Source organism: Saccoglossus kowalevskii, chromosome 6, assembly GCF_978046115.1.
Source record: "Saccoglossus kowalevskii chromosome 6, keSacKowa6.1, whole genome shotgun sequence".
NCBI classification, from domain to species: Eukaryota; Metazoa; Hemichordata; class Enteropneusta; family Harrimaniidae; genus Saccoglossus; species Saccoglossus kowalevskii.
Genome location: NC_140646.1, coordinates 39,532,971 through 39,558,126, shown reverse-complemented (window position 1 = coordinate 39,558,126; position 25,156 = coordinate 39,532,971). Strand labels below are relative to the sequence as shown.

At 33.8% G+C, this 25,156-nt stretch overlaps 1 protein-coding gene across 1 annotated transcript; it reads left to right on the top strand.

Annotated features, from left to right (window-relative positions):
- Positions 1-148: 148 nt before the first annotated feature.
- Positions 149-21,847, top strand: LOC102803390 (leucine--tRNA ligase, mitochondrial-like). Its single transcript, XM_085500521.1, has 17 exons — positions 149-290; positions 4,488-4,582; positions 5,531-5,626; positions 5,932-6,152; positions 7,434-7,494; positions 7,641-7,781; positions 9,668-9,760; positions 10,848-10,958; positions 13,099-13,264; positions 13,468-13,688; positions 13,878-14,046; positions 15,304-15,585; positions 19,200-19,373; positions 19,536-19,718; positions 20,129-20,280; positions 21,014-21,247; positions 21,435-21,847. Exons 2-17 carry the CDS (start codon positions 4,493-4,495, stop codon positions 21,702-21,704), a joined length of 2,664 nt encoding a protein of 887 aa, XP_085356647.1. The 5' UTR covers positions 149-290; positions 4,488-4,492; the 3' UTR covers positions 21,705-21,847.
- The last annotated feature ends 3,309 nt before the right edge of the window (positions 21,848-25,156 follow it).

Genomic DNA, 25,156 nt, shown 5'->3' with positions numbered 1-25,156 from the left:
AATTTTACTGTTACCTAGCCGTATTTCATTAAAAGAAATGAAAAAACATTATTAATATTATGCTATAAAATATTGCAAATAGGAACGAGGACACCAGGGCCATTTAACCCTTTAAAGATGAACACACACTCGCATAAAATGTACAGTCTAGGTTGTCTACAATGGCGGCGTACGTGTGCGGCACGAGTTTCTGGAACACTTGAATTTTTAAATTTGATCCTTGTCTTATTGGAATTAGTCCGGTTATTATATAGGCCTGATCAGAGACCGAGTGATTGGACTTTAATTTTGTACGTGACGTGGGTAACATGTATCTATTATGCTATTATGGAAGTGTTTAGCACTACTTATAGTATTGTGTTTATCGGGACGCATACACAGGTCCCCGTTTTTACCAATTAGAAATGCGCAGGGCTGTGAATAGTAAAATTGTGAGCAGTGCGTCTCGATAAACACTGTAGCTGGGAGGTGTTATGAGTGTACCATTTGATCACTGGGCTTGGTGATCGTTGTTGCAGTATAATGATGGACGGCTGTCTTGAAATAACAATGCCATTTTAATTCCGTAATATAATATTTATTAACACAACACAGTCTTTAGAGATTTACATCAGAAATGTTTTAAAAAAAAGTGAAATAGAAGTTAAAAAAGAAATAAAATGAGGTCATGGTGGCCTATAATAACAAATTAACATTAAAAAAAATGATCGAAAAAAAAAAATATATGGACATTTTGAATGTCTACTTCAAAAACTTTTATTCAAATGGTACATGTATATTAATAATAATAATAATAACTTTATTATACAACCACAACCATCAGGGGGGGTTAGTATGGTATAAATAACAAATAACAAAAGACTAAAATGATAAAAATAACTAAATAATGGTAAAACATTAATAGGACAAAATAGAAAAAAGTATAAAATACTAAAACTGACATTACATAGAAAAGACATTGTAGGTACATAGATTGGAGGTACCAGGTATGTGTCAATTGTAAGTCGGTAGGTACATGTACATCTTTGTGTGGAGAGCTTATAAAATCGTATTATGTCTGGATGCTTTATCAAACAGAAGACTTCTTCTTGGAAGTGCTTGATAAAATGAAATGTCACTAGTTTTCAATTTCATTGTTATTGCAATGATTACAAATTTTGCATTCAACTCATGAACTGGTGTTCCGAGGAATGTATAAGTGTTTTTTGACTGGAATTTCCCTAATTGTTCACAAAAGTTTTTAGATTTTCGGTATTTAATATATCATTTTTATAAGTATTTTTTTTTTCATATTCTCAATGTTTTACAGATGATTTTTCAATATCCCTACCTAATACTTTTAATTGTGAATTTGAGATTGTTCTATTGCTATTAATAATTTTAGTCTAATTATTTGGGATTCTGATTGCTATTTATGTGTATTTGTTTTTTTATATGGGCTGCTTTCTTAGAAGAGTGTTTTTGGTATTTATCCCATGGGTGTACCGGTAGTATTAAAATTGCACTGGATACCTTTCTAAATTTCCCATAAATAACCTTTTTGGAGTTTTTCTGGAGACACCCAAAAGATAATGACAGTAGCTTATTTTCACTTAATCAATGACTGAATTAATTAATGTTCTCCACACTACATGTATTACTGTGACTGTGATACATGTATGTATGTAAATGAGACCAGCTCACATTAGAGCTATTTCTATATGATCTTTATTAGCCCCCGTTCGGACGCAGTCTGAAAACAGGGACTTATGTTTTGACCTCTGTGTGTCCGTGTCCGTGCGTGCGTGCATCTGTGCGTGCGTCCGAACCTGTATCTTAGAAATGCCTGGACCAATAACAATCAAACTTCACACATACATCATACATGATATTATACATATGCACGTCAATTTGTTTCACGATCTGATTCAAGATGGCCGAATGGCGGCCATTTTTGTGCTAAAAATCATCAAAATCAAACATTTTTCAGCTGTTTACAGATGGATTTTGTTCAAACTTGGTATATACATTAGACATTATGGGACCTTGATGCAAATAATTTTGTTTTTCAGATAAGATTCAAAATGGCCGACTGGCGACCATTTTGTTTTAATGAATGTGGTTCTCGTGCCATATCTCTGACTTGCTTTTACTGATTATGTTCAAATTTTAAATATTCATTATACATCATGTCATAGATATAATAGACAGATAATATTGGTTTGACGATTCTATTCAAAATGGCCAAATGGTGGCCATTTTTGTGCTAAATAATCATCAAATATCAAGCATTTATGGATGGATTTTGTTCAAACTTGGTACATATATTAGACATTACAGGTTCCTGATGCACATCATTTATTTTTCAGATCGGATTCAAAATGGCTGTCTGGCGGCCATTTTGTTTTAATGAATGTGGTTCTCGTGCCATATCTCTGACTTGTTTTGACTGATTATGTTCAAATTTTAAATATTCATCATACATCATGTCATAGATAGACAGATATATTGGTTTGACAATCCTATTCAAAATGGCAAAATTATGGTTATTTTTGTGCTAAAAAATCATCAAATATCAAGCTTTTCTGGTATTTATGGATGGATTTCGTTCAAACTTGGTACATATATTAGACATTACAGGTTCCTGATGCATGTCATTTTATTTTTTAGATTGGATTCAAAATGGCTGACTGCGGCCATTTTGTTTTAATGATTGGGCTTCTAGAGCCATATCTCTTAAATGCTTTGACTGATTATATATTGAAATTATATATATTCGTTATACATCATGTTATATATATACATGTATTCAAAATGGCTGATTTTGAATGCTGTTCCAGAGCAATATCTCTCAATATACTTAAGTACTTGTTTGACGATCAGATACAAATGTCAATCATTTTAATGTTAAAAAAAATCATATTCCTGACATGGTTATATTCCAGCTATATTACTATAAATAAAACTACATATCTTAAATTTGATAACTAACGGGGACTGTGCCATGCATGGCTTGTTGACTCATATCCCACCTTAATTTGAGCAGAGATTTTCTTTTCTTAGTACATGTTTACACTGTAAGAGACTATGGTTTGTAAGAGACTATGGTTTGCTACTGGTTTGTAAGAGACTATGATTTGCTACTGGTCTGTAAGAGACTATGGTTTGCTACTGGTTTGTAAGAGACTATGGTTTGCTACTGGTTTGTAAGAGACTATGGTTTGCTACTGGTTTGTAAGAGACTATGATTTGCTACTGGTCTGTAAGAGACTATGGTTTGCTACTGGTCTGTAAGAGACTATGGTTTGCTACTGGTTTGTAAGAGACTATCGTTTGCTACTGGTTTGTAAGAGACTATGGTCTGTAAGAGACTATGGTTTGCTACTGGTCTGTAAGAGACTATGGTTTGCTACTGGTTTGTAAGAGACTATGGTTTGCTACTGGTTTGTAAGAGACTATCGTTTGCTACTGGTTTGTAAGAGACTATGGTTTGTAAGAGACTATCGTTTGCTACTGGTTTGTAAGAGACTATCGTTTGCTACTGGTTTGTAAGAGACTATGGTTTGCTACTGGTTTGTAAGAGACTATGGTTTGCTACTGGTTTGTAAGAGACTATGGTTTGTAAGAGACTATCGTTTGCTACTGGTTTGTAAGAGACTATGGTTTGTAAGAGACTATGGTTTGCTACTGGTTTGTAAGAGACTATGGTTTGCTACTGGTTTGTAAGAGACTATGGTTTGCTACTGGTTTGTAAGAGACTATGGTTTGCTACTGGTTTGTAAGAGACTATGGTTTGCTACTGGTTTGTAAGAGACTATGGTTTGTAAGAGACTATGGTTTGCTACTGGTTTGTAAGAGACTATGGTTTGCTACTGGTTTGTAAGAGACTATGATTTGCTACTGGTTTGTAAGAGACTATCGTTTGCTACTGGTTTGTAAGAGACTATGGTTTGTAAGAGACTATGATTTGCTACTGGTTTGTAAGAGACTATGGTTTGCTACTAGTTTGTAAGAGACTATGGTTTGCTACTAGTTTGTAAGAGACTATGGTTTGTAAGAGACTATGGTTTGTAAGAGACTATCGTTTGCTACTGGTTTGTAAGAGACTGGTTTGCTACTGGTTTGTAAGAGACTATGGTTTGTAAGAGACTATGGTTTGCTACTGGTTTGTAAGAGACTATGGTTTGCTACTGGTTTGTAAGAGACTATGGTTTGCTACTGGTTTGTAAGAGACTATGGTTTGCTACTGGTTTGTAAGAGACTATGGTTTGCTACTGGTTTGTAAGAGACTATGGTTTGCTACTGGTTTGTAAGAGACTACCGTTTGCTACTGGTTTGTAAGAGACTATGGTTTGCTACTGGTTTGTAAGAGACTATGGTTTGCTACTGGTTTGTAAGAGACTATGGTTTGCTACTGGTTTGTAAGAGACTATGGTTTGCTACTGGTTTGTAAGAGACTATGGTTTGCTACTGGTTTGTAAGAGACTATGTTTTTTTTTTTTTTGTAGATTTAATGGCAGGTATTTTAATTAAACACTGGAGGAAATCTCTTTTCCTTCCATCAACATGCTGTAGGTGTTTATACAGTAAAACAGGCATTTGGGTGAGTACACGTTTCAAGTTAAACTAATTAAAACAAATTCACTGATTATGAATTTGCTATGATGTATAAGTGCATCTGCAATAGTTATTGGAATGGAAACCACAAATGCACTGTCCAAACATTAAGTATACAGTCAAATCTGTGCAACTGGCCAAGGTAGAAAAGTCAAGGCAAATGATATAATGCTCCCAGATGAAAGAGCTCAGCTCAACAAATGTAGGAGAATGCAATTTACATTTTTTTTTATCACTTTTCATTCCCCAGATAATCAAATTTTCGTCAGTATTGTATATTCCATTGTCTTTATTTTTTTTTTTGTGTGAAAAAATGAGAAAATAGAATGACAATTTTTTTGATGCCTTTACATAGTCAACAGGTTTATGTATCACCTGTATAAGCTTCTCGCATCGATAAATTGTAAAAAAATATATGAACAATTGATCATTTGGTAGAAAAACACAAAATGAATATTTTCAGTTCTATTGCCATGACAACTATCTTATATGCATGTTTGGGCACCGGTACATATATGCTATCATGTTCTAAACTTTCAAACTATTTGAATTTAAACATTTTATGTTATAGATGAAATCATTTTCCCAATTTCTAACAGTGGATATGATGTCATACTTTACCTATAATCCTTTGCTTGAGAATCAAGATGGCTGACTACATAAACTGATGAAAAGTTGAATATCTAGAGAAGAAAAAGTAATATAATAAAAAATTATTGTAAATCTTTTTACATTTGTGGAGCTCTTCCATCTGGGAATATAATGTTGTTAGCCTTGTCTTTTCCTTTAAAGAAATTGCCCTTTATAAACTGGTGGTCATTATATGAAGTTTGATTAATTCATTTTTGAATATGATGTATTTTATACATTGTCAAAGTTAAGTAATAAAAGCTACACTGTCCAAAATTTATCTTTGAATACAATTTTTTTGCAGGAGAAAAAATTTACTATTGAACAACGCCAAGAAGTTGAGGATTACTGGAAACAGGAATTGATCAAGCATAATGAAAGAAGCAGACTTTCACAGAGTGTATGTCATAATAGAATTCTTCTCTTAAATGCCTGACAATTTTGAGGGTATGAGAAGTTTACTACAAAGAAAGTAGTACACTGAATGTAATGGCTGACACGTAGCTGAGGTTGCTGTACATCTTACCATCATAATTCAATGTGATATATGAAATGTCAAGGATTCATTCCTGCTTCATCATTTGCATTCAGTTATGATATTCTATTACAAAATGTGATGTAAATTTTGCACAAGTTCCTAAATAAGAAAGAATTCCATATCACGTTTAAACACTTGTACTGAATGTTTTCCATTTCTGTGTACAGAATAAGAAAGAGAAGTTCTATGTTTTATCTATGTTTCCCTACCCATCGGGAAGACTTCATATGGGCCATGTTCGTGTCTACACTATCAGTGACACTGTAGCCCACTTCCAACGTATGAATAATAAACAAGTACTTCACCCAATGGGATGGGATGCATTTGGGTTACCAGCAGAGAATGCTGCGATAGAAAGAAAGCTACCACCAGAAGATTGGACATACAGGTAATGCTTCCCCTAAGCAAATTTATCACTCAAATATTTAATCAGGTGTCACCGAGAAACCTGGGTATTTGAGAGAAAATTCTAAAAAAAATGATACCTAGAGAGCACACTGGTACATTTGTAATGAAGATAAAAAACCCACAAACCTCACTAAAATTTGAAAAACTTCAATGGATAAAAGACTATACTGGCATAAATTAGAACACTTGTTGCTGATAAAGAAACGTTCATGTTTTAACTGTCTCTCAACTAGTGTTTTATGTTCTCCACTGATTCAGTCTTTTATCTAAGTAATGAATTGATTTACAAACCTCCGTGTGGTCTATTATTGCTCTTTTGTTTTTCATAACTACATTGTGAACACATTTCATTCCAATACAGTATGCTGTATTATGGTTGTATCAACTACATTAGCTTTCAAATAATATTCGGTAGTCAGAAAAATCTGTTCTGTCAGAACCATTTGCACTGCGAGTCAGTTCTGGGTGGCCACATTTGAAAAAAACACAGATCAAGCTATGCGAGGGGAAAATGTCTGTCATCGTTGTTGATGTAGTCATTTGTTCTTGTAGTTACATTAACTCAAGCAGTGGTCCATGTTCTTTTTTGTGGTTACTATAAGCATTATTTTTTATCATCTTCAAATTTGGAAATCTTATCAATCACTAAAATATGTCAACCAAGTTCAATTTTGGTGCAACTTGCAAGTTTGGGGTTTAATTTGGCTTGAATAAAACATTTTGTTAGATGTAGAAATAAGTGGACATAATAAAGACATTTACATACCAGATGTCAATGATATAGTGCAGTATACTTTCATTATGAATACAAGTTAAAAAAGTGGCAAGTATAGTTTTTTGCCTTTTTCGAATTTGCCTAGTATTTTATATTTCTTATATATGTAACTAAAATATTTGGTAACTTTTATACAATTCATGTTGTATTGTTCTGTAAGGGACATTGAGATTAATATAGTACATGTAGTATTAATTGAGGAACAAGTTGGCATCTTGCTGAATATTAATTAGTTTTTTTATGTAATTATAATGCCTATTTTTGGTCAGAATTGTTCACACCTGAAATTCAGCCAGAATTTTTCCACAAAATGTTTAGATAAATTATTGTATTGTTTCAGGACTTTTATACTCACTTTTGCAAAGAAAAAAAAAAGAATTTATTACGACACCTTCAGATTTATTCCTCCCAAACTACCCGGTACTCCCAGCAGCTATGAACAAGGGTATTGTAATAATTGTTGTACTTTATTTCTTTTCTATTTAGCAATATAGATTATATGAGGAAACAACTGCAAGATCTGAGCATGTGTTTTGATTGGGATAGGGTGAGTGGATACATTAATTCTATCTATGCGAGTACGGTGGTTGTCTGGGTCGGGTGATCTATCCTTAGTACTGGTGTTAGTCAAGAACACATACTACATCTATCAAGGTTCATTAAAGAAAATGTCATGGTATTTTTGTTTCTCAGGAAATATTCACTTGTCGAGAAGATTATTACAAATGGACACAGTACATATTTTTGCAATTTTATGAATCAGGACTTGCATATCAGAAGTTAGGATGGGTTAATTGGGATCCTATTGACCAAACAGTATTAGCCAATGAACAGGTATTACACAATCATGGCATGGTGTTGACTGCAAATGCAAGAGTTTTTTTAACCCTCACCTGACACATTTTTTGGACAAGATTTGACTGATTTCATTCAAATATACGTGGCTCGTTTATTTATTTATTGCACATCAAAAGTGTTGGGCTGGCGGCCATTTTTATCTTGCATATCAAAAGTGTGTTAGCCAATGAACAGGTACTTTGTCCATTCGCATTTATTTGTAATTTTTTTAACCTTTTCACCACCAAAAATGTTCACCCAAGCACTTTTTAGCTCCGCTGTCGACTTTGTCGAGCGGAGCTTATCATATGAGTGATTGTCCGTTGTCGTCCGTCGTCGTCCATGTCAATGTTTTACTTTTTTGACTTCTTCTTGAAAACTACAAGCCTGAATGCTTTGATACTTGGTGTCTATGTACCTTGGGTAGACCTCTTTGAGGTTTGTTCATTTCATGTTGATATCTTCAATTCTCTAATTTTGGTGAATATTTATGTCATTTTTGGTAAAAAGTGATATTTTCGACTTCTTGTTAAAAACCGCAAGTGCAATTGCTTTGATATCACATATATAGGTACTACATGTGGACCTCTCTCAGATTTGTTCATTTTGTAATGATATCTTTAATTCTCTAATTTTGGTGAATATTTTTGTCATTTTTGGTAAAAAGTGATATTTTCGACTTCTTGTTAAAAACCGCGAGTCCAATTGTTTTGATACTACATATATAGGTACTACATGTGGACCTCTCTCAGATTTGTTCATTTCGTGATGATATCTTCAATTCTCTAATTTTGGTGAATAATTTTGTCATTTTTGGTAAAAAGTGATATTTTCGACTTCTTGTTAAAAACCAATAGTTCAATTGCTTTGATATTACATATATAGATACTACATGTAGACCTTTCTCAGATTTGTTCATTTTGTGTTGATATCTTTAATTCTCTAATTTTGGTGAATATTTTTGTCATTTTTGGTAAAAAGTGATATTTTCAACTTCTTGTTAAAAACTGTAAGTCTGATTGTTTTGATATTACATATATAGGTACTACATGTGGACCTTTCTCAGATTTGTTCATTTCGTGATGATATCTTTAATTCTCTAATTTTGGTGAATATTTTGGCCATTTTTGGTAGAAAGTTATATTTTCGACTTCTTGTCCGATTGCTTTGATACTATACATATTGTTCATTTTCTAATGATGTCTTCAGTTCTTTAATTGAAATGTGCATTGCTAACAGCGGAGCTATCTCAGCCGATAGGCTGCTTGTTTCTTTATATTCTTCAATATTTATGGAAATTAATCCTAATTTTGAAGCCATCAGACAAAATTTTAGTCACTTTTCTGTTTTTACTCAAAAAATTTGACTATTTTGTCAATGTGTGATGAAAAGAGAGAACTGGTTAACAAGCTTGGACTGATTTCATTCAACTTAGCATTAAGATAATACCCTATTTCATAGGTACATGTATATCTATTTTTTGCAGTCTGACAATCAACTGTCGTCATTTCAAAATCAATCAGTTATCAGAGTTATATCGTGAATGTTATTGTTTCCAACTCGTCTGACACAATGACCATATCACCTATTTCACTCTTACAACATTCACAATATGTACACTTTGTATAATATGAGGTTATTACGAGGATACTGCAAAGTATGCACAAAGACAGTACAGAGAGAGTATCAACTAACGTACAGCAAAAGCAGAGAGCGATGTGACCGCTGCATAATACATAGGCCTTGAACAGACAGATAGAAAGTTGACAGTTCTCAAGTGTCATCAAAATCCAATGAATTACCCCCCCCCCCCCCCCCCCCCCGGTACCCTCAGATTAAAATGCCAAATAAATTTTTTGAAAGTTTTTTTTTCTCCCTTCAAGGTTGATGAACATGGACAATCTTGGAGATCTGGTGCTAAAGTTGAGAAAAGATTATTAAACCAATGGTGTATCAAGATGACACATTATTCCAAGGTATTCATGTGACTGTTAATTCAAGCTTCAAAATTCAAATGTTGACCATTGTTACAAAAACTATTTTTTTAGTTCAAACAAATTCTGACATACATGGACAGTTTACACATGTGCATGTATGACATGGTTTATGATATACGTGTGAAGTTTGAATGTGATCAGTTAATGTCAGAGATGCATCTCTGAAACAAAATGGCCACCAGTTGGCAATGTGATGTGAAAAACATAATGTTCAATGGATGTACTAGCTTGACAAGTTGGCGTGAGTGGTGCCCTAGACTGCTGTGAACCCCTCAGTGGGTTGTGTTAGCAGCAGTCCAGGGCACCACTCACGCCAACTTGTCAGGCTAAGGATGTACCAATAATAACTATATATGTCTATGTAGGATCAAGATTAGGTCCCGGAATGGCTGAAATGCTCAATTTTGATTCATTATAATGATTAAAACAAAACTATTTGACTTTTTTAAATGGCTTCATCAAACAAATTTATGTTTGTATGAGTGAGCTGATATTTGAATTTGAATTTGAATGTGGTCGATCATGACCTGTCAGAAATACGGCTCTGGAACAGTATAATTCATTAAAACAAATATGCTCACCGGTTGATGATTATGAATTTGATCTAAAAACAAAACAAAATAATGTGCATCAATGTCCCATTATATTCAATGTTTGTACCAAATTTGAATATTTATCTGAGCATGACCAGTATTGGAATGACAGAAATGCCTGATTTTGATTAATTTTTGGCACTAAAATGGCTGTACAATATACCAGTAATACATTATATATCATATAGACTTGTATTGAAATGTATTTGTTTCAACTCCCAATTTTGTTTGATGACTCGATTCTGCGATTTAATAAAAAATATTTTTTGTTTATTATTTCTAAAGAAATAGTTCATTGCAAATAATAAATTATGATCAGTGTTATTTTTATAGTATGAAACCTTTTCAGCGATTTATAATGGTTTTAATGTGTTTTTTTATACAACAATTCAACTACTAATCCATCTAGACTGTTTTTGTTTTGTGGTAGGCGACATAAATGGAAAATAATATTAATTTTCTTGTGATTTCAGTCTTTATTGGATGGTTTGAATGACTTGCCAGAATGGAATGAAGGTATTAAAAGTATGCAAGCTAATTGGCTAACCAGCTGCACAGGATGCCCATTCAGTTTTCAGCTACAGGTAAACTAGACAATTATGTCAGTAGCATTTAATCCAAACTCACACAAACTCAAAAACAAGAATTGTTTAAAGTTAAAGTGAAGCATTAAAGTGAGTATTAATGTGAGTATTAAAATGTGTATTAATGTGTGTATTAATGTGAGTATTAATGTGAGTATTAATGTGAGTTTTAATGTGAGTATTAATGTGAGTATTAATGTGAGTATTAATGTGAGTATTAATGTGAGTATTAATGTGAGTATTAAAGTGAGTATTAAAGTGAGTATTAATGTGAGTATTAATGTAAGTATTAAAATGTGTATTAATGTGTGTATTAATGTGAGTATTAATGTGAGTATTAATGTGAGTATTAATGTGAGTATTAATGTGAGTATTAATGTGAGTATTAATGTGAGTATTAATGTGAGTATTAATGTGAGTATTAATGTGAGTATTAATGTGAGTATTAATGTGAGTATTAAAGTATTAATGTGAGTATTAATGTGAGTATTAAAATGTGTATTAATCTGTGTATTAATGTGAGTATTAATGTGAGTATTAATGTGAGTATTAAAGTGAGTATTAAAGTGAGTATTAATGTGTGTATTAATGTGAGTATTAATGTGAGTATTAATGTGAGTATTAATGTGAGTATTAAAGTGAGTATTAAAGTGAGTATTAAAGTGAGTATTAAAGTGACTATTAATGTGAGTATTAATGTGAGTATTAATGTGAGTATTAAAGTGAGTATTAATGTGAGTATTAAAGTGAGTATTAATGTGAGTATTAATGTGAGTATTAAAGTGAGTATTAATGTGAGTATTAATGTGAGTATTAATGTGAGTATTAAAGTGAGTATTAATGTGAGTATTAAAGTGAGTATTAAAGTGTGTATTAATGTGAGTATTAATGTGAGTATTAATGTGAGTATTAATGTGAGTATTAATGTGAGTATTAATGTGAGTATTAAAGTGAGTATTAATGTGAGTATTAATGTGAGTATTAATGTGAGTATTAATGTGAGTATTAAAATGTGTATTAATGTGTGTATTAATGTGAGTATTAATGTGAGTATTAAAGTGAGTATTAAAGCGAGTATTAATGTGTGTATTAATGTGAGTATTAATGTGAGTATTAATGTGAGTATTAATGTGAGTATTAAAGTGAGTATTAAAGTGAGTATTAAAGTGAGTATTAATGTGAGTATTAAAGTGAGTATTAATGTGAGTATTAATGTGAGTATTAATGTGAGTATTAATGTGAGTATTAATGTGAGTATTAATGTGAGTATTAATGTGAGTATTAATGTGAGTATTAATGTGAGTATTAAAGTGAGTATTAATGTGAGTATTAAAGTGAGTATTAATGTGAGTATTAATGTGAGTATTAATGTGAGTATTAATGTGAGTATTAAAGTGAGTATTAAAGTGAGTATTAATGTGAGTATTAATGTGAGTATTAATGTGAGTATTAATGTGAGTATTAATGTGAGTATTAAAGTGAGTATTAAAGTGAGTATTATTGTGAGTATTAATGTGAGTATTAAAGTGAGTATTAAAGTGAGTATTAATGTGAGTATTAATGTGAGTATTAATGTGAGTATTAATGTGAGTATTAATGTGAGTATTAATGTGAGTATTAATGTGAGTATTAATGTGAGTATTAAAGTGAGTATTAATGTGTGTATTAATGTGAGTATTAATGTGAGTATTAATGTGAGTATTAATGTGAGTATTAATGTGAGTATTAATGTGAGTATTAATGTGAGTATTAAAGTGAGTATTAATGTGTGTATTAATGTGAGTATTAATGTGAGTATTAATGTGAGTATTAATGTGAGTATTAATGTGAGTATTAATGTGAGTATTAATGTGAGTATTAATGTGAGTATTAATGTGCTATGATTGTTTGTATCTTTTAGCCCAATTTATAATACTAAGCTAGTTGTTGTACTAAAAACAAGTGATAATGTATCTTGTCATATGGCCCATAATTATGCTAATAGTATGCAAATAGCTAGATATTAATTGTTGTTCAATTATGCAATAAAGATTATTATTATTATTATTATTACATCCTAACATTGCACTCCATCTATGGCTTAGTGTTACATAATAAACAAATTCATGTAAAAATCAATCTTAATGTGTTTTGTTTTCAGATCAATAACAATATTTTAGATGAATTGTCCATCTACACGGATGTTCCAGAGTTAATATTTGGAGCATCGCATATTATATTATCACCACAACACATCATATTACATCGTTTACAAAATAAACTGTCTACAAGTAAAGAACAGTTAGAAAGTCTTAATGAAACAAAAGGTAAACAATTGACAAGTACCATGGTTCTATGTAATACATGACATCCACACACTGTAGATTATTGGACAATCACTATTCCTCATTCTTTGTTGAAAATTATGTACATCTTGAACTGTTAATGCTATTTAACTATATTTGTGTGTGTGTCTTGTCAACACTAGCAGTAATCAGTGACCTTTACATTAATTTTGTTTATTTTTCAGTTTTAAAACTTGACCTTGCTGCAACGCATCCATTCACCAAGAAAAGTCTACCAGTGTTTGTTGCCAATGACAACAGGTTCACAGAACATTATGATGCATTGATTGGAATTCCATCTGGTTGTCAAGACGACATGGATTTTGCTTTAACTCATGATTTAAAAATAGTAGACATTTTTACAGCAGAAGAAACTGATGATGGCATAATTCTAAATTCTGATCAAGTAAGTTGTACATTTCATTACAAAGTATGCACTGCTTTTTTCTGGTATGCTGTATAGAAACATTTTGTACTGAGAAATATTTTTTAAGTGTTAAATTCAGTCAGTGAAGAAAACAATGTATTATATTGTTAAATTAGAATATTCACCCGGTTTGAATTTAGCTTATATATTATTTTTGTCTTCATTCAGTTCAGTGGTATGACTCGAACAGCTGCAAAAGATGCCATTACAAAATATGCCAGAGAACATGACATAGGCGGTCACATGACTAGCCCCAGGCAATTTGATTGGTTCATATCAAGACAGCGATACTGGGGTACACCAATACCTATAATTCACTGTCCCAAGTGTAAGGTAGGTAATACATTGGAGTTTTACTTGACACTTCTAAAACATTTTAAATTTTAATAATGTTATTAGTTTCTATGCAGAAGAGAATGGCTGACATAGCAGAAACTAAATTTGATAAATTCATAAATCCCTGTTCTGAAAACAGGATTGCGTCTGTCTATTCATCTCCAGTAGAGTATATCACACATGCTGGAACAGAATAAGTTTTAACTGTATATATACATCAGACATTATATTGGACATACACACAATCATGCATTTGTTTAATCATCTGATTGAAGATGGTTGAATGGCAGCCATTTTAATTTATAAAAATCGCACATTTTTAACATTTCAGAACAAGATCTTGGTCGTATGTGGACAGATTCAGTTTAAACTTGGTCAATACATTGAACATAATGGGATCTTGATGCACTTGCTGTCTGGTGACCATTTTGTTCAAAGAGTGTAGTTCAAGATATACATCTTTGACATGCCTTGATTGATCAAATTAAAACTCCACACATACATCACAGGTCATATCAAATGAACGATCATGTATAATAAGTATATTAATAATGTTTATTGCATAATCATATCCTTATTTGGATATTGACTCAGAAAAAGAAAATTACAATAAAGATGAAAAAATTGTAGAAGTAACAAATTGAAAGCGCTAAAATTGAAAAGAATAATAAAAAAAATAGTTTATTTATTTATTTATTTATTTATTTATTTATTTATTTATTTATTTATTTATTTATTTATTTATTTATTTATTTATTTATTTATTTATTTTATCAATCACCATCTAATTCAAAATGGCTGACTGCTGGCCATCTTGCTTAAATTGAATGCAGTTCCACAGAACCATTTCTCAGGTCATTTATATCAAACAATGAATTGTTTATTGTTCTCTTATTGAATGTATAGTAACGCATATTCTTAATATTTCCATAAGTAACAAATTTATGCTAGGAATATGATTAAATAATTTTGAATCAACACATTGTTATAAAATACTAAAGTAGGCCTTTTCATTTTCAAATTTCACCACCAGTCACTGCAACAGATGTATTCATACACACTGGTGTATAACATGCTTGCAATCTTTCTTTGACTCCAGCTTTCAACTATGTGTGGTCTCTATCTAAGAGAAGTGGGTTTCAAAATTTGTGAATGTTTGTACTATTGCCGTTAACATTGTGATCACATTACTCTGAAGATTGTTGTTTAGCTGCTTTTTTTGTTTGATATCTTGTGTTTTTTTGTTTTTTCCAGGTAGTACCAGTGCCATCCCAGGATCTACCTGTTTTGCTTCCAAAATTAAGTGATTTGTCCAAGAGAGGCCTCCCTTCACTGTCTGAAATTGATGACTGGATCAATGTCTCATGTCCTCAGTGTGGCAGTGCAGCAAAGAGAGAGACTGACACTATGGACACATTTGTGGACTCTGCTTGGTATTTTTTCAGATTCTGTGATCCTCATAACTTAGATGTTCCATTCAGTAGCGATGTGTGTAACCGATTAATGCCAGTTGATCTTTATATTGGCGGTAAAGAACATGGTGAGTCAATGATACAGTGTTATCCCAGTGATGTAATACGATGTTGATATTATCCCAGTGATGTAATACGATGTTGATATTATCCCAGTGATGTAATACGATGTTGATATTATCCCAGTGATGTAATACGATGTTGATATTATCCCAGTGATGTAATACGATGTTGATATTATCCCAGTGATGTAATACAGTGTTAGTATGATCCCAGTGATGTAATACGATGTTGGTATTATCCCAGTGATGTAATACAGTGTTAGTATGATCCCAGTGATGTAATACGATGTTGGTATTATCCCAGTGATGTAATACAGTGTTAGTATTATCCCAGTGATGTAATACGATTTTGATATTATCCCAGTGATGTAATACAGTGTTAGTATTATCCCAGTGATGTACTAGAATGTTGGTAGTATTCCAGTGATGTAATACGGTGTTGGTATTATCCCAGTGATGTAATATGATGTTGGTATTATTCCAGTGATGTAATATGGTGTTGGCAATATCCCAGTGATGTGATACGATGTTTGTATTATTCCAGTGATGTAATACGGTGTTGGTATTATCCCAGTGATGTAATACGGTGTTGGTATTATCCCAGTGATGTAATACGATGTTGGTATTACCCCAGTGATGTAATACTGTGTTGGTATTATCCCAGTGATGTAATACTGTGTTGGTATTATCCCAGTGATGTAATACAGTGTTGGTATTATCCCAGTGATGTAATACGGTGTTGGTATTATCCCAGTCATGTAATACGGTGTTAGTATTATCCCAGTGATGTAATACAGTGTTGGTATTGTCCCAGTGCTGTAATACGATGTTGGTATTATCCCAGTGATGTAATACAGTGTTGGTATTATTCCAGTGATGTAATACGATGTTGGTATTATCCCAGTGATGTAATACGATGTTGGTATTATCCCAGTGATGTAATACAGTGTTAGTATTATCCCAGTAATGTAATACAGTGTTAGTATTATCCCAGTGCTGTAATACGATGTTGGTATTATCCCAGTGATGTAATACAATGATTTATGGTTACTGTTTGTTTTGGGTTGTTTTGCAAGTATTCATGCATATTCACAAAGCATGTATTACCTGGTACACGCAGTTTGCGTTTTTGACTGACATAATCTTGCTCATTTTTGGTTTTGTAATCAAACCTTTCTAAGTATTCACCTTGGTACAAAAGCAAGACATAATGGTTTGTGTATGCAAAACTATTTGTTATTGGTTTAAATGAAACATAGATGACATTCTTTTCCATGTCTTGGTCAGTTACTCTAGCTTACATGTCTAATTATAAGTATGTACACAGACATACTCGTATATACATTATTGTATACAACAAGTGACTCACAGTACATAGTATTAACACATAATACAAATTTGGATTTTGAAGTGGATTGAAAAGTTAAAGGAATTTGTTCTGAATTTTGGCTCAAATCAGACATTTTTTATCATAGAATGCAAAAAAAACAATAAGTTTGTAGGACAAAATATATGGCCTGTTTTAGATTTCAGATTCAGAGTCAAATGGGGGAATAAACATTGTATTCCTAACATTCTGGTATTATCAACCAATATTCCATACGTTTTGCAAGAAAGAAAGATGCATACAAGAAAATGCGTGGTACTGAAGCGAATAAGGTTAGGTATAAGAGATTGAAGAAACAAGCAAAGAAAGTGGTGGCAAAGGCCATGAGGGGGGAAAATGAGAAGGTGCTGAGTGAGCTTAAGGAGAATCCAAACAAAGTAGTGAAGGCAATGAAAGGGGATGGAAGAGATGTTACAGGGGGAAGATGTATGAGAGGAAGCGATGGCAAGTTGAATTTCAGTGAGAGAGATAGAAGTAAAGTCTGGAAAGAACATATGGAAAAAATCATGAATGAGGAGAATGAGTGGGATCAGGATGTGGAGGCTGATCTGGTGGAAGGGCCAGTTGAAAGAGTGAGTCGAGAAGAAGTAGTGAAGGCAATCAGAGACATGAAAACTGGAAAGGCTGCTGAACCCTCGGAAGTGAGCGCGGAGATGATTTTTGCAAGTGGAGACATAGGGATTGGTGTGTTAATGGAGTTATGCCAGAGAGTGTTAGATGGAAGAGGAATGCCTGAGGAGTGGGAAGTGAGTGTGGTAGTACCAATTTTTAAAGGAAAAGGGGATGCAAAGATTTGTGGTGCGTATAGGGGTGTGAAACTATTAGAGCATGCAATGAAAATTGTGGAGAGGGTGATAGTGAATAGAATCCGTAAATTAGTGGATGTGGATGAGATGCAGTTTGGTTTTATGCCAGGGAAAGGAACAATTGATGCAGTGTTTATTCTGAGGAGGATGCAAGAGGAATATCGTGCAAAAGGGAAGAAACTGTGTATGTGTTTTGTGGATTTGGAGAAGGCCTTTGATAGAGTCCTGAGGAAGGTGATGGAGTGGGCAATGCGGAAGAGAGGTATACCAGAGGCAATGGTAAGAGCAGTGATGAGTTTGTATGAAGGAGCAAAGACAAGAGCTAGAGTAGGATCGGAGTTGTCAGAGGAGTTTGAGGTGAAGGTGGGTGTGCATCAATGCTCTGTACTATCACCATTGATATTTGTAGTTGTCATTGATGTAGTTACAGAGAGTGCAAGAGAAGGGCTGATGAGAGAGATGTTGTATGCTGATGACTTGGTCTTGATGGATGACACAATGGAGGGATTGAGGGAGAAGTTTGTGAAATGGAAAAAAGCATTTGAGAGTAAGGGTTTGAAGGTAAATCTGGGAAAGACAAAAGTGATGGTGAGTGGGACGGAGGAGAAAGCTTTGGTGAGTAAGGTTGACCCATGTGGCATGTGTGGAAAGAGGGTAAAGATAAATTCAGTGCGGTGTGTGAAATGTGGGAAGTGGATACATGGGAGATGTGCAAAGATAAAGAGGGTGACCCAAAGACTGGCACGGGATTTTGCGTGTGGAAGATGTAAGAATGGAGTTGGAAGGATGGTGGAACAGGAAGAAAAGTTGTGTGATGAGGTTGAGTCAGTGAAGGAGTTTACATACTGGGGGACAAGGTAAGTGTGGGTGGTGGGTGTGAGGCGGCTGTGACAGCTAGAGCAAGGTTTGCTTGCGTGAAGTTTAGGGAATGTGGAGAGCTACTATATGGGAAGAGATTTCCCTTGGAGATGAAAGGAATAGTTTATAAGAGTTGTGTGAGATCAGCATTGCTGTATGGGAGCGAGACATGGTGTTTGAGTGAAAATGAGCTGGGTATTTTAAGGAGGACAGAGAGCGATGGTGAGAGTGATGTGTGGGGTGACGTTGATGGACAGAAAGATAACTGAGGACTTGATGCAGATGTTGGGTTTGAATGAAGCGGTAGATCGGTTGGCGAAGGCAAATGGGGTATGTTGGTATGGGCATGTGCTGAGGAGGGAGGATGGGCATGTATTAAGAAGGGCCCTTGATTTAGAGGTGAGTGGTCCAAGGAAAAGGGAAAGGCCAAAGAAGACGTGGAAGATGCAAGTGGAGGAGGAGAGTGGGAAGGTTGGGATGAGGATGAGGGATGCTTTAAATCGTGCAAAGTGGAGGGAGGGGGTAAGAGCGATTGCCACTAGTTTAAGGTATTGTATTTGTGTTTTCAGCAATAATGCACCTGTTGTACGCTAGATTCATCGCTCACTTCCTCCATCATAAAGGACTTACACGAGACAGAGAGCCTTTCAAGAGATTACTTGTACAAGGTTTAGTTATGGGACAAACATACAAAGTAGAAAGTACTGGACAGTATCTGAGCAAAGATCAGGTTCAATTCACAGGTATGTTATGTTTGTCTCAATTCTCTCTAGATTTATCTGTTATTTGCTGTACTGAATAGTTACACCAGGCGTATCAGAAATACATCGTTGATAAAATTGAGGTATAACTCACAGATGCTTCAGTCATAAAATACTCAAATTATGACATAATTGTGTTCCTAGGCAACACAGCAGTACAGAAAGATACTGGGCTTTCAGTTGAGACTAAGTGGGAGAAGATGAGCAAGTCTAAACATAATGGTGTGGATCCTGAAGACATCATCAATCAATATGGAATAGATACTGTTAGACTATTTATGTTGAGTGGAATACCACCAGAACATAATATGTTGTGGAATACTGAAGGTGAGATTTTGTAAAGACATACCAGTATGATCCAACCACCATTTTCATAGCTAAAGCACTTATAGTGCAGTGGTTATTATGCTGCATCTATTATCAGTCAAGTTCAAATCGTCTTTTTTTCCCGAAGTATATGCTACTCAATTAAGTGAGGCAAAAAGGCTTTGGCTGAAATGCAGTCACTGACAGATGCAATTTTGGTCCTCTGGCTGAGATGCAGTTACTGAGAGATGCAATTTTGGTCAAGCTCCACAGATACTTGTGTTCAACCATCTGCTTAACACCAGGATAATGCTTATCATTATTATAAGAAGATGGTCGCACAGCTGTGTCACATCTCCCCTAAATGCAGAAGAAAAAGCTGCTTCTATTGTATGTCACTAAAAATCTGATTGCAAGCATGTTCTAATTAGCTATTGTAGGCATTGTACGTTGGAAGAATAAACTGTGGGACTTAGTGAGTCACTTTCTTCAAGTCAAACATGAATCGCCACTGAAACCAACCAATAACCACAACAAAGATGAGATGAGACTCCGTAAAGAGAGACACGTAGCAATTGAAGAGGTGAGATGCAACCATTTACATAATGAATTCTATGATCATCTGTAAGTGCTAGTACAGGAGTTGTTACAATTAAATATAGTTGTCTATTATTTGATGGAATGAATATTAATATTTTCAGTCAGTTTGGAAAAACAATGCTGTATTCATTTGTTATGATTGGTCTGTGGTTCAGAACACTCAGTGACAATGAGTGAACACATTTAACAACCTAATTTGCATACTTGATTGTATCAGGAATACTATCTGAGAAGCCATTTAGTTTTGCTAACATTCTCAGTCATGTATGAACGCTTTTTGTTCAAACATGGAACAAACATCAGACATTATGGGACTTTGATTTACATTATTTTGTTTATCAGATCGGATTCAAAATGGCCGACTGGTGGCCACATTCAAAATGGTCGACTGGTGGCCGCATTCAAAATGGCTGCCTGGTGGCTGCATTCAAAATGGCTGCCTGGTGGCTGCATTCAAAGTGGCTGCCTGGTGGCCGCATTCAAAATGGCCGACTGGTGGCTGCATTCAAAATGGCTGCCTGGTGGCTGCATTCAAAATGGCTGCTTGGTGGCCATTTTGTTTTAAAAAATTCCAGAACTATATCTTGGACATTCTCTGACCAAACATTTTCAAACATATTGCACATATGCACATTTCACTTTAGCCCACTTGATGCATGTATGTCTATAATGTTTGTGTGTTTACATTTTATGTCATATTTGTTCTTATCATACAGGTGACAAGAATGTGCAAGGATGAGTATATGTTTAGTGTATCGATCTCTAGACTCATTAAACTCACTAATATATTAAGGAAAGTGCCTGATAGTATTGTACAAAATAGTAAAGAATTTGAGAAAACTCTGTGTGATATGTGCATAATGTTAGCACCCATGGCACCACATATTGCTTTGGAATTATGGGAAGGAATTACCAGTGTAGAGCAGTATCAATGCCAGCATTACGACAGGGTAAGTTTTTTGAACATTTTGAGCAATAAGCTGAAAACTTGTCAGTCTCTTCGTAGTTTATGATTTGTTTGTCCTTTGTGGATGATGCCAATCTGATATTCACAAAACATGTTTTCCCGTTTGTATTCCAACTTTTTAATGGGACTGCACTGTTTACTTATATTACCTTTACTGTCATTCTTCCCAGACCAAGAATGTATTAGAGCAAACCTGGCCAGAATTGGAGAAGTTGGAAGATGAAACACCCAAACCTGATGACCTAGTTACTATGACAGTGAAAATAAACAATGAATTTAAAGGTCATGTGTCATTACCATATAAGGTAGCCGTAGACAAAGACGAAGCTGCACAGTTTGTGATTGACAGTGATATTGGAAAGGAGTTTTTACATGAAAAGCTGATAACAAGAACATTACTAGCAAAGAAAGGTTATCTCATTGGATTTTTAGTCAAATAAAACTGAATGTTTCGTGTTATGTTATGAGGTTATTTTTAACCTGTACAAATGTATATATATAGAAATTGAATTGTGGGTAATCTCTGTGTGGATTATTTACGTTTACGTCAAGGATTTATAAAACAATATGTGGTGATAGCTGATATAGGTCTGTGTGTGTCAATTAAAGATTTATCTGACCAATGACACCACATCACATAATGCAATTGATGTTTGGAAAATTTGATTAAATTCAAAAACGTAAAATACATGTAAAACATGCAAAAACAACCCAAGAAAAAAAAATACCTTTTTTCATAAATTCCATCATGTGCGAGTGTGGTTCATTGTAAAATAATACCATAGTGCTGCAAGTACCTTAGATCCTATTCCTTACGAATACCACTTTAAACAAATTTTTGAATATATAATTTTGTGTTTTAGTCATTAATGGTAAAATTTGAGACAATTTTCTCGAAACATTTCCTCAAAAAGTGACTGCAGAACAAGCTTGCTCATAAAATTAGGGTACCAATCTTTTGGCACATAATGTATACAGGATTACAATAGAAGTGAGCAAATCAAATAGCTATTGCAACAGACTTTTATTCAAATAAAATTAAGAAAATAGAAGAGCAATAACAAATATAAACATGAAGCTTTTGCCATTACTCAACAAGTAGTGCCATTGAGAGAAAGAAGCTTCATGCAGATGAATGAAAAACGCTCACTCCATGATGTCACAAGAAAGGGTTATGATTGGCAGAATGATCCTGACATGATGGAAGAACTAGAACTCAAACAACTTGATTGAACTTGAGAACATTCTGATGTACGGCAGCTGTAAAAATAAGAATGCTGAAATCAAATCATGTGGAACTGTATATAGAATTCAATGAAATAATTGTACAGCACCTTCAATTGTTTAGCAGTACATAAAAAACAATCCTCAACAAAGTGATTTTTAAACATCTATGGAGTAGAGTTTGATGGTGAGATGATCTCTGCCACAGAATGACTATGTATTAAATATTTCTGTAAACAACTGTATGCCGACATCATGAAATAGACTATGTATTAAATATTTCTGTAAACAACCGAATACCGATATCACGTAATAGACTATGCATAACATATTTCTGTAAACAACAGAATGCCGATATCACGTAACAGACAATGTGTTATATATTTCTGTAAACAACTGAACGCCGATATCACGTAATAGACTATGTATTAAATATTTCTGTAAACGACCGAATACCGATATCACGTAATGGACTATGCATAACATATTTCTGTAAACAACAGAATACCGATATCACGTAATAGACTATGTATTAAATATTTCTGTAAACAACCGAATACCGATATCACGTAATAGACTATGCATAACATATTTCTGTAAACAACCGAATACCGATATCACGTAATAGACTTTGTATTAAATATTTCTGTAAACAACTGTATGCCGATATCACGTAATAGACTATGTATTAAATATTTCTGTAAACAACCGAATACCGATATCACGTAATAGACTATGCATAACATATTTCTGTAAACAACAGAATGCCGATATCACGTAACAGACAATGTGTTATATATTTCTGTAAACAACTGAACGCCGATATCACGTAATAGACTATGTATTAAATATGTCTGTAAACAACCGAATACCGATATCACGTAATAGACTATGCATAACATATTTCTGTAAACAACAGAATACCGATATCACGTAATAGACTATGTATTAAATATTTCTGTAAACAACCGAATACCGATATCACGTAATAGACTATGCATAACATATTTCTGTAAACAACCGAATACCGATATCACGTAATAGACTATGCATAACATATTTCTGTAAACAACAGAATGCCGATATCACGTAACAGACTATGTATTAAATATTTCTGTAAACAACCGAATACCGATATCACGTAATAGACTATGCATAACATATTTCTATAAACAACAGAATGCAGATATCACGTAATAAACCATGTATTAAATATTTCTGTAAACAACTGTACGCCGATATCACGTAATAGACTTATGTATTAAATATTTCTGTAAACCACTGTAGACTATTAATATGTTATAATAACAACTGACTGACTTGATAATGCGTTGCATTCGTAATAATAACGCAAATATAAATATGGCCGCATTTAAATCATTGAAAAAAGGTAGTAGTCAGGTGTCTATCGAAAATCGAGAAAATCCATGTTCCAATGGTGAATCATTCTATTCAAAATGGAGTGAATATGTAATATAAACCATACAATAACATAATGTTAAATTTCGATCGCATTATTCATGTACATTTCGAAACGTCCGTCCACCGCCAGTGGGGTACCATATATGTTGCTGGAGGTGACGAGTGCCAGCAAGATACTGTAAATGTCACATTCAACTACATATTGGAGGCAGTTTAAATATGAGTAGTATTATTTTCATCGCAACTATATTCATTTTGGGTTTTTTTATTTATTGCTAAAGGCAACATCTATATGTTACGAGTTTACACAACTATTTTTTGCTGAAAATAGTTTCAGTGTGAAAACGAAGGTAGTGGATTCCCATCTGAAGTATTGTCTTTTTGGGGGTTTCTTTTTCTGCTGTTTGCAACCATATAAAGGTCCAACAGGTCACTTGTCATTATGTATTACTAGTATTTGTTTTGTGACACTGGTGTGCTTGTCGATTGCTTGTCATTTGACCACTATGTTTGAGGTGCATGTAAAACAAGGGTTACATTTATTGTACATATTAAATTATGAAGCAGGTAAGCTTTTTTTGATTTGTTTTTGTTCTTAGCAATGATAAAATTACTATAGTCATGCTACCAATAATCCAATGCCTGTTTGGTTTGTCAATTCCAATAATTCTCTCACTGTTGCAGGGCATATCTTCAACCCTTCACTTGTAGGTGTGCAATAATTGCAACTTGTTCAAGTTTGGATTTTGCTTTCTGCATCGATGACCTGAATAATCGGCGGCCATTATCAATGGTAGCTTCTTCCTCGGTATCACCTTCAACATATGCAATTATATTATTTACTATGGTTTTTACCTTGTGCCTGATAATTTCTTTTGCTTACTCGGTCTGTCTGGTATGTGGGTGGGTGGAAGGCTTTGTTTGGCAGTTGGGTATCGTAGGTATGTTTGTCTGGAGGAAAAAGACCCCAGAGTATCAAAAGTATCCAAAACAAGGTAATGTTCAATGGCGCTGTACATAGAGATGATTAGTTGTTAAAGTCTTATATTAAGTTGAGTCTTGAAACTGTTCAATGTTGGTGACTTGCGTAGTTCAAGTGGCAATGTGTTCCAAAGCCGTGGTGCAGCACATGAGAAAGAACATTTGCCGAATGATTCTGATCTATATCTTGGTTCATGTAAGGGTTCCTTATTTGTTGAACGAAGTTTGCGAGGTGAAGATATAAAGTGAATTACGTCTGATATAT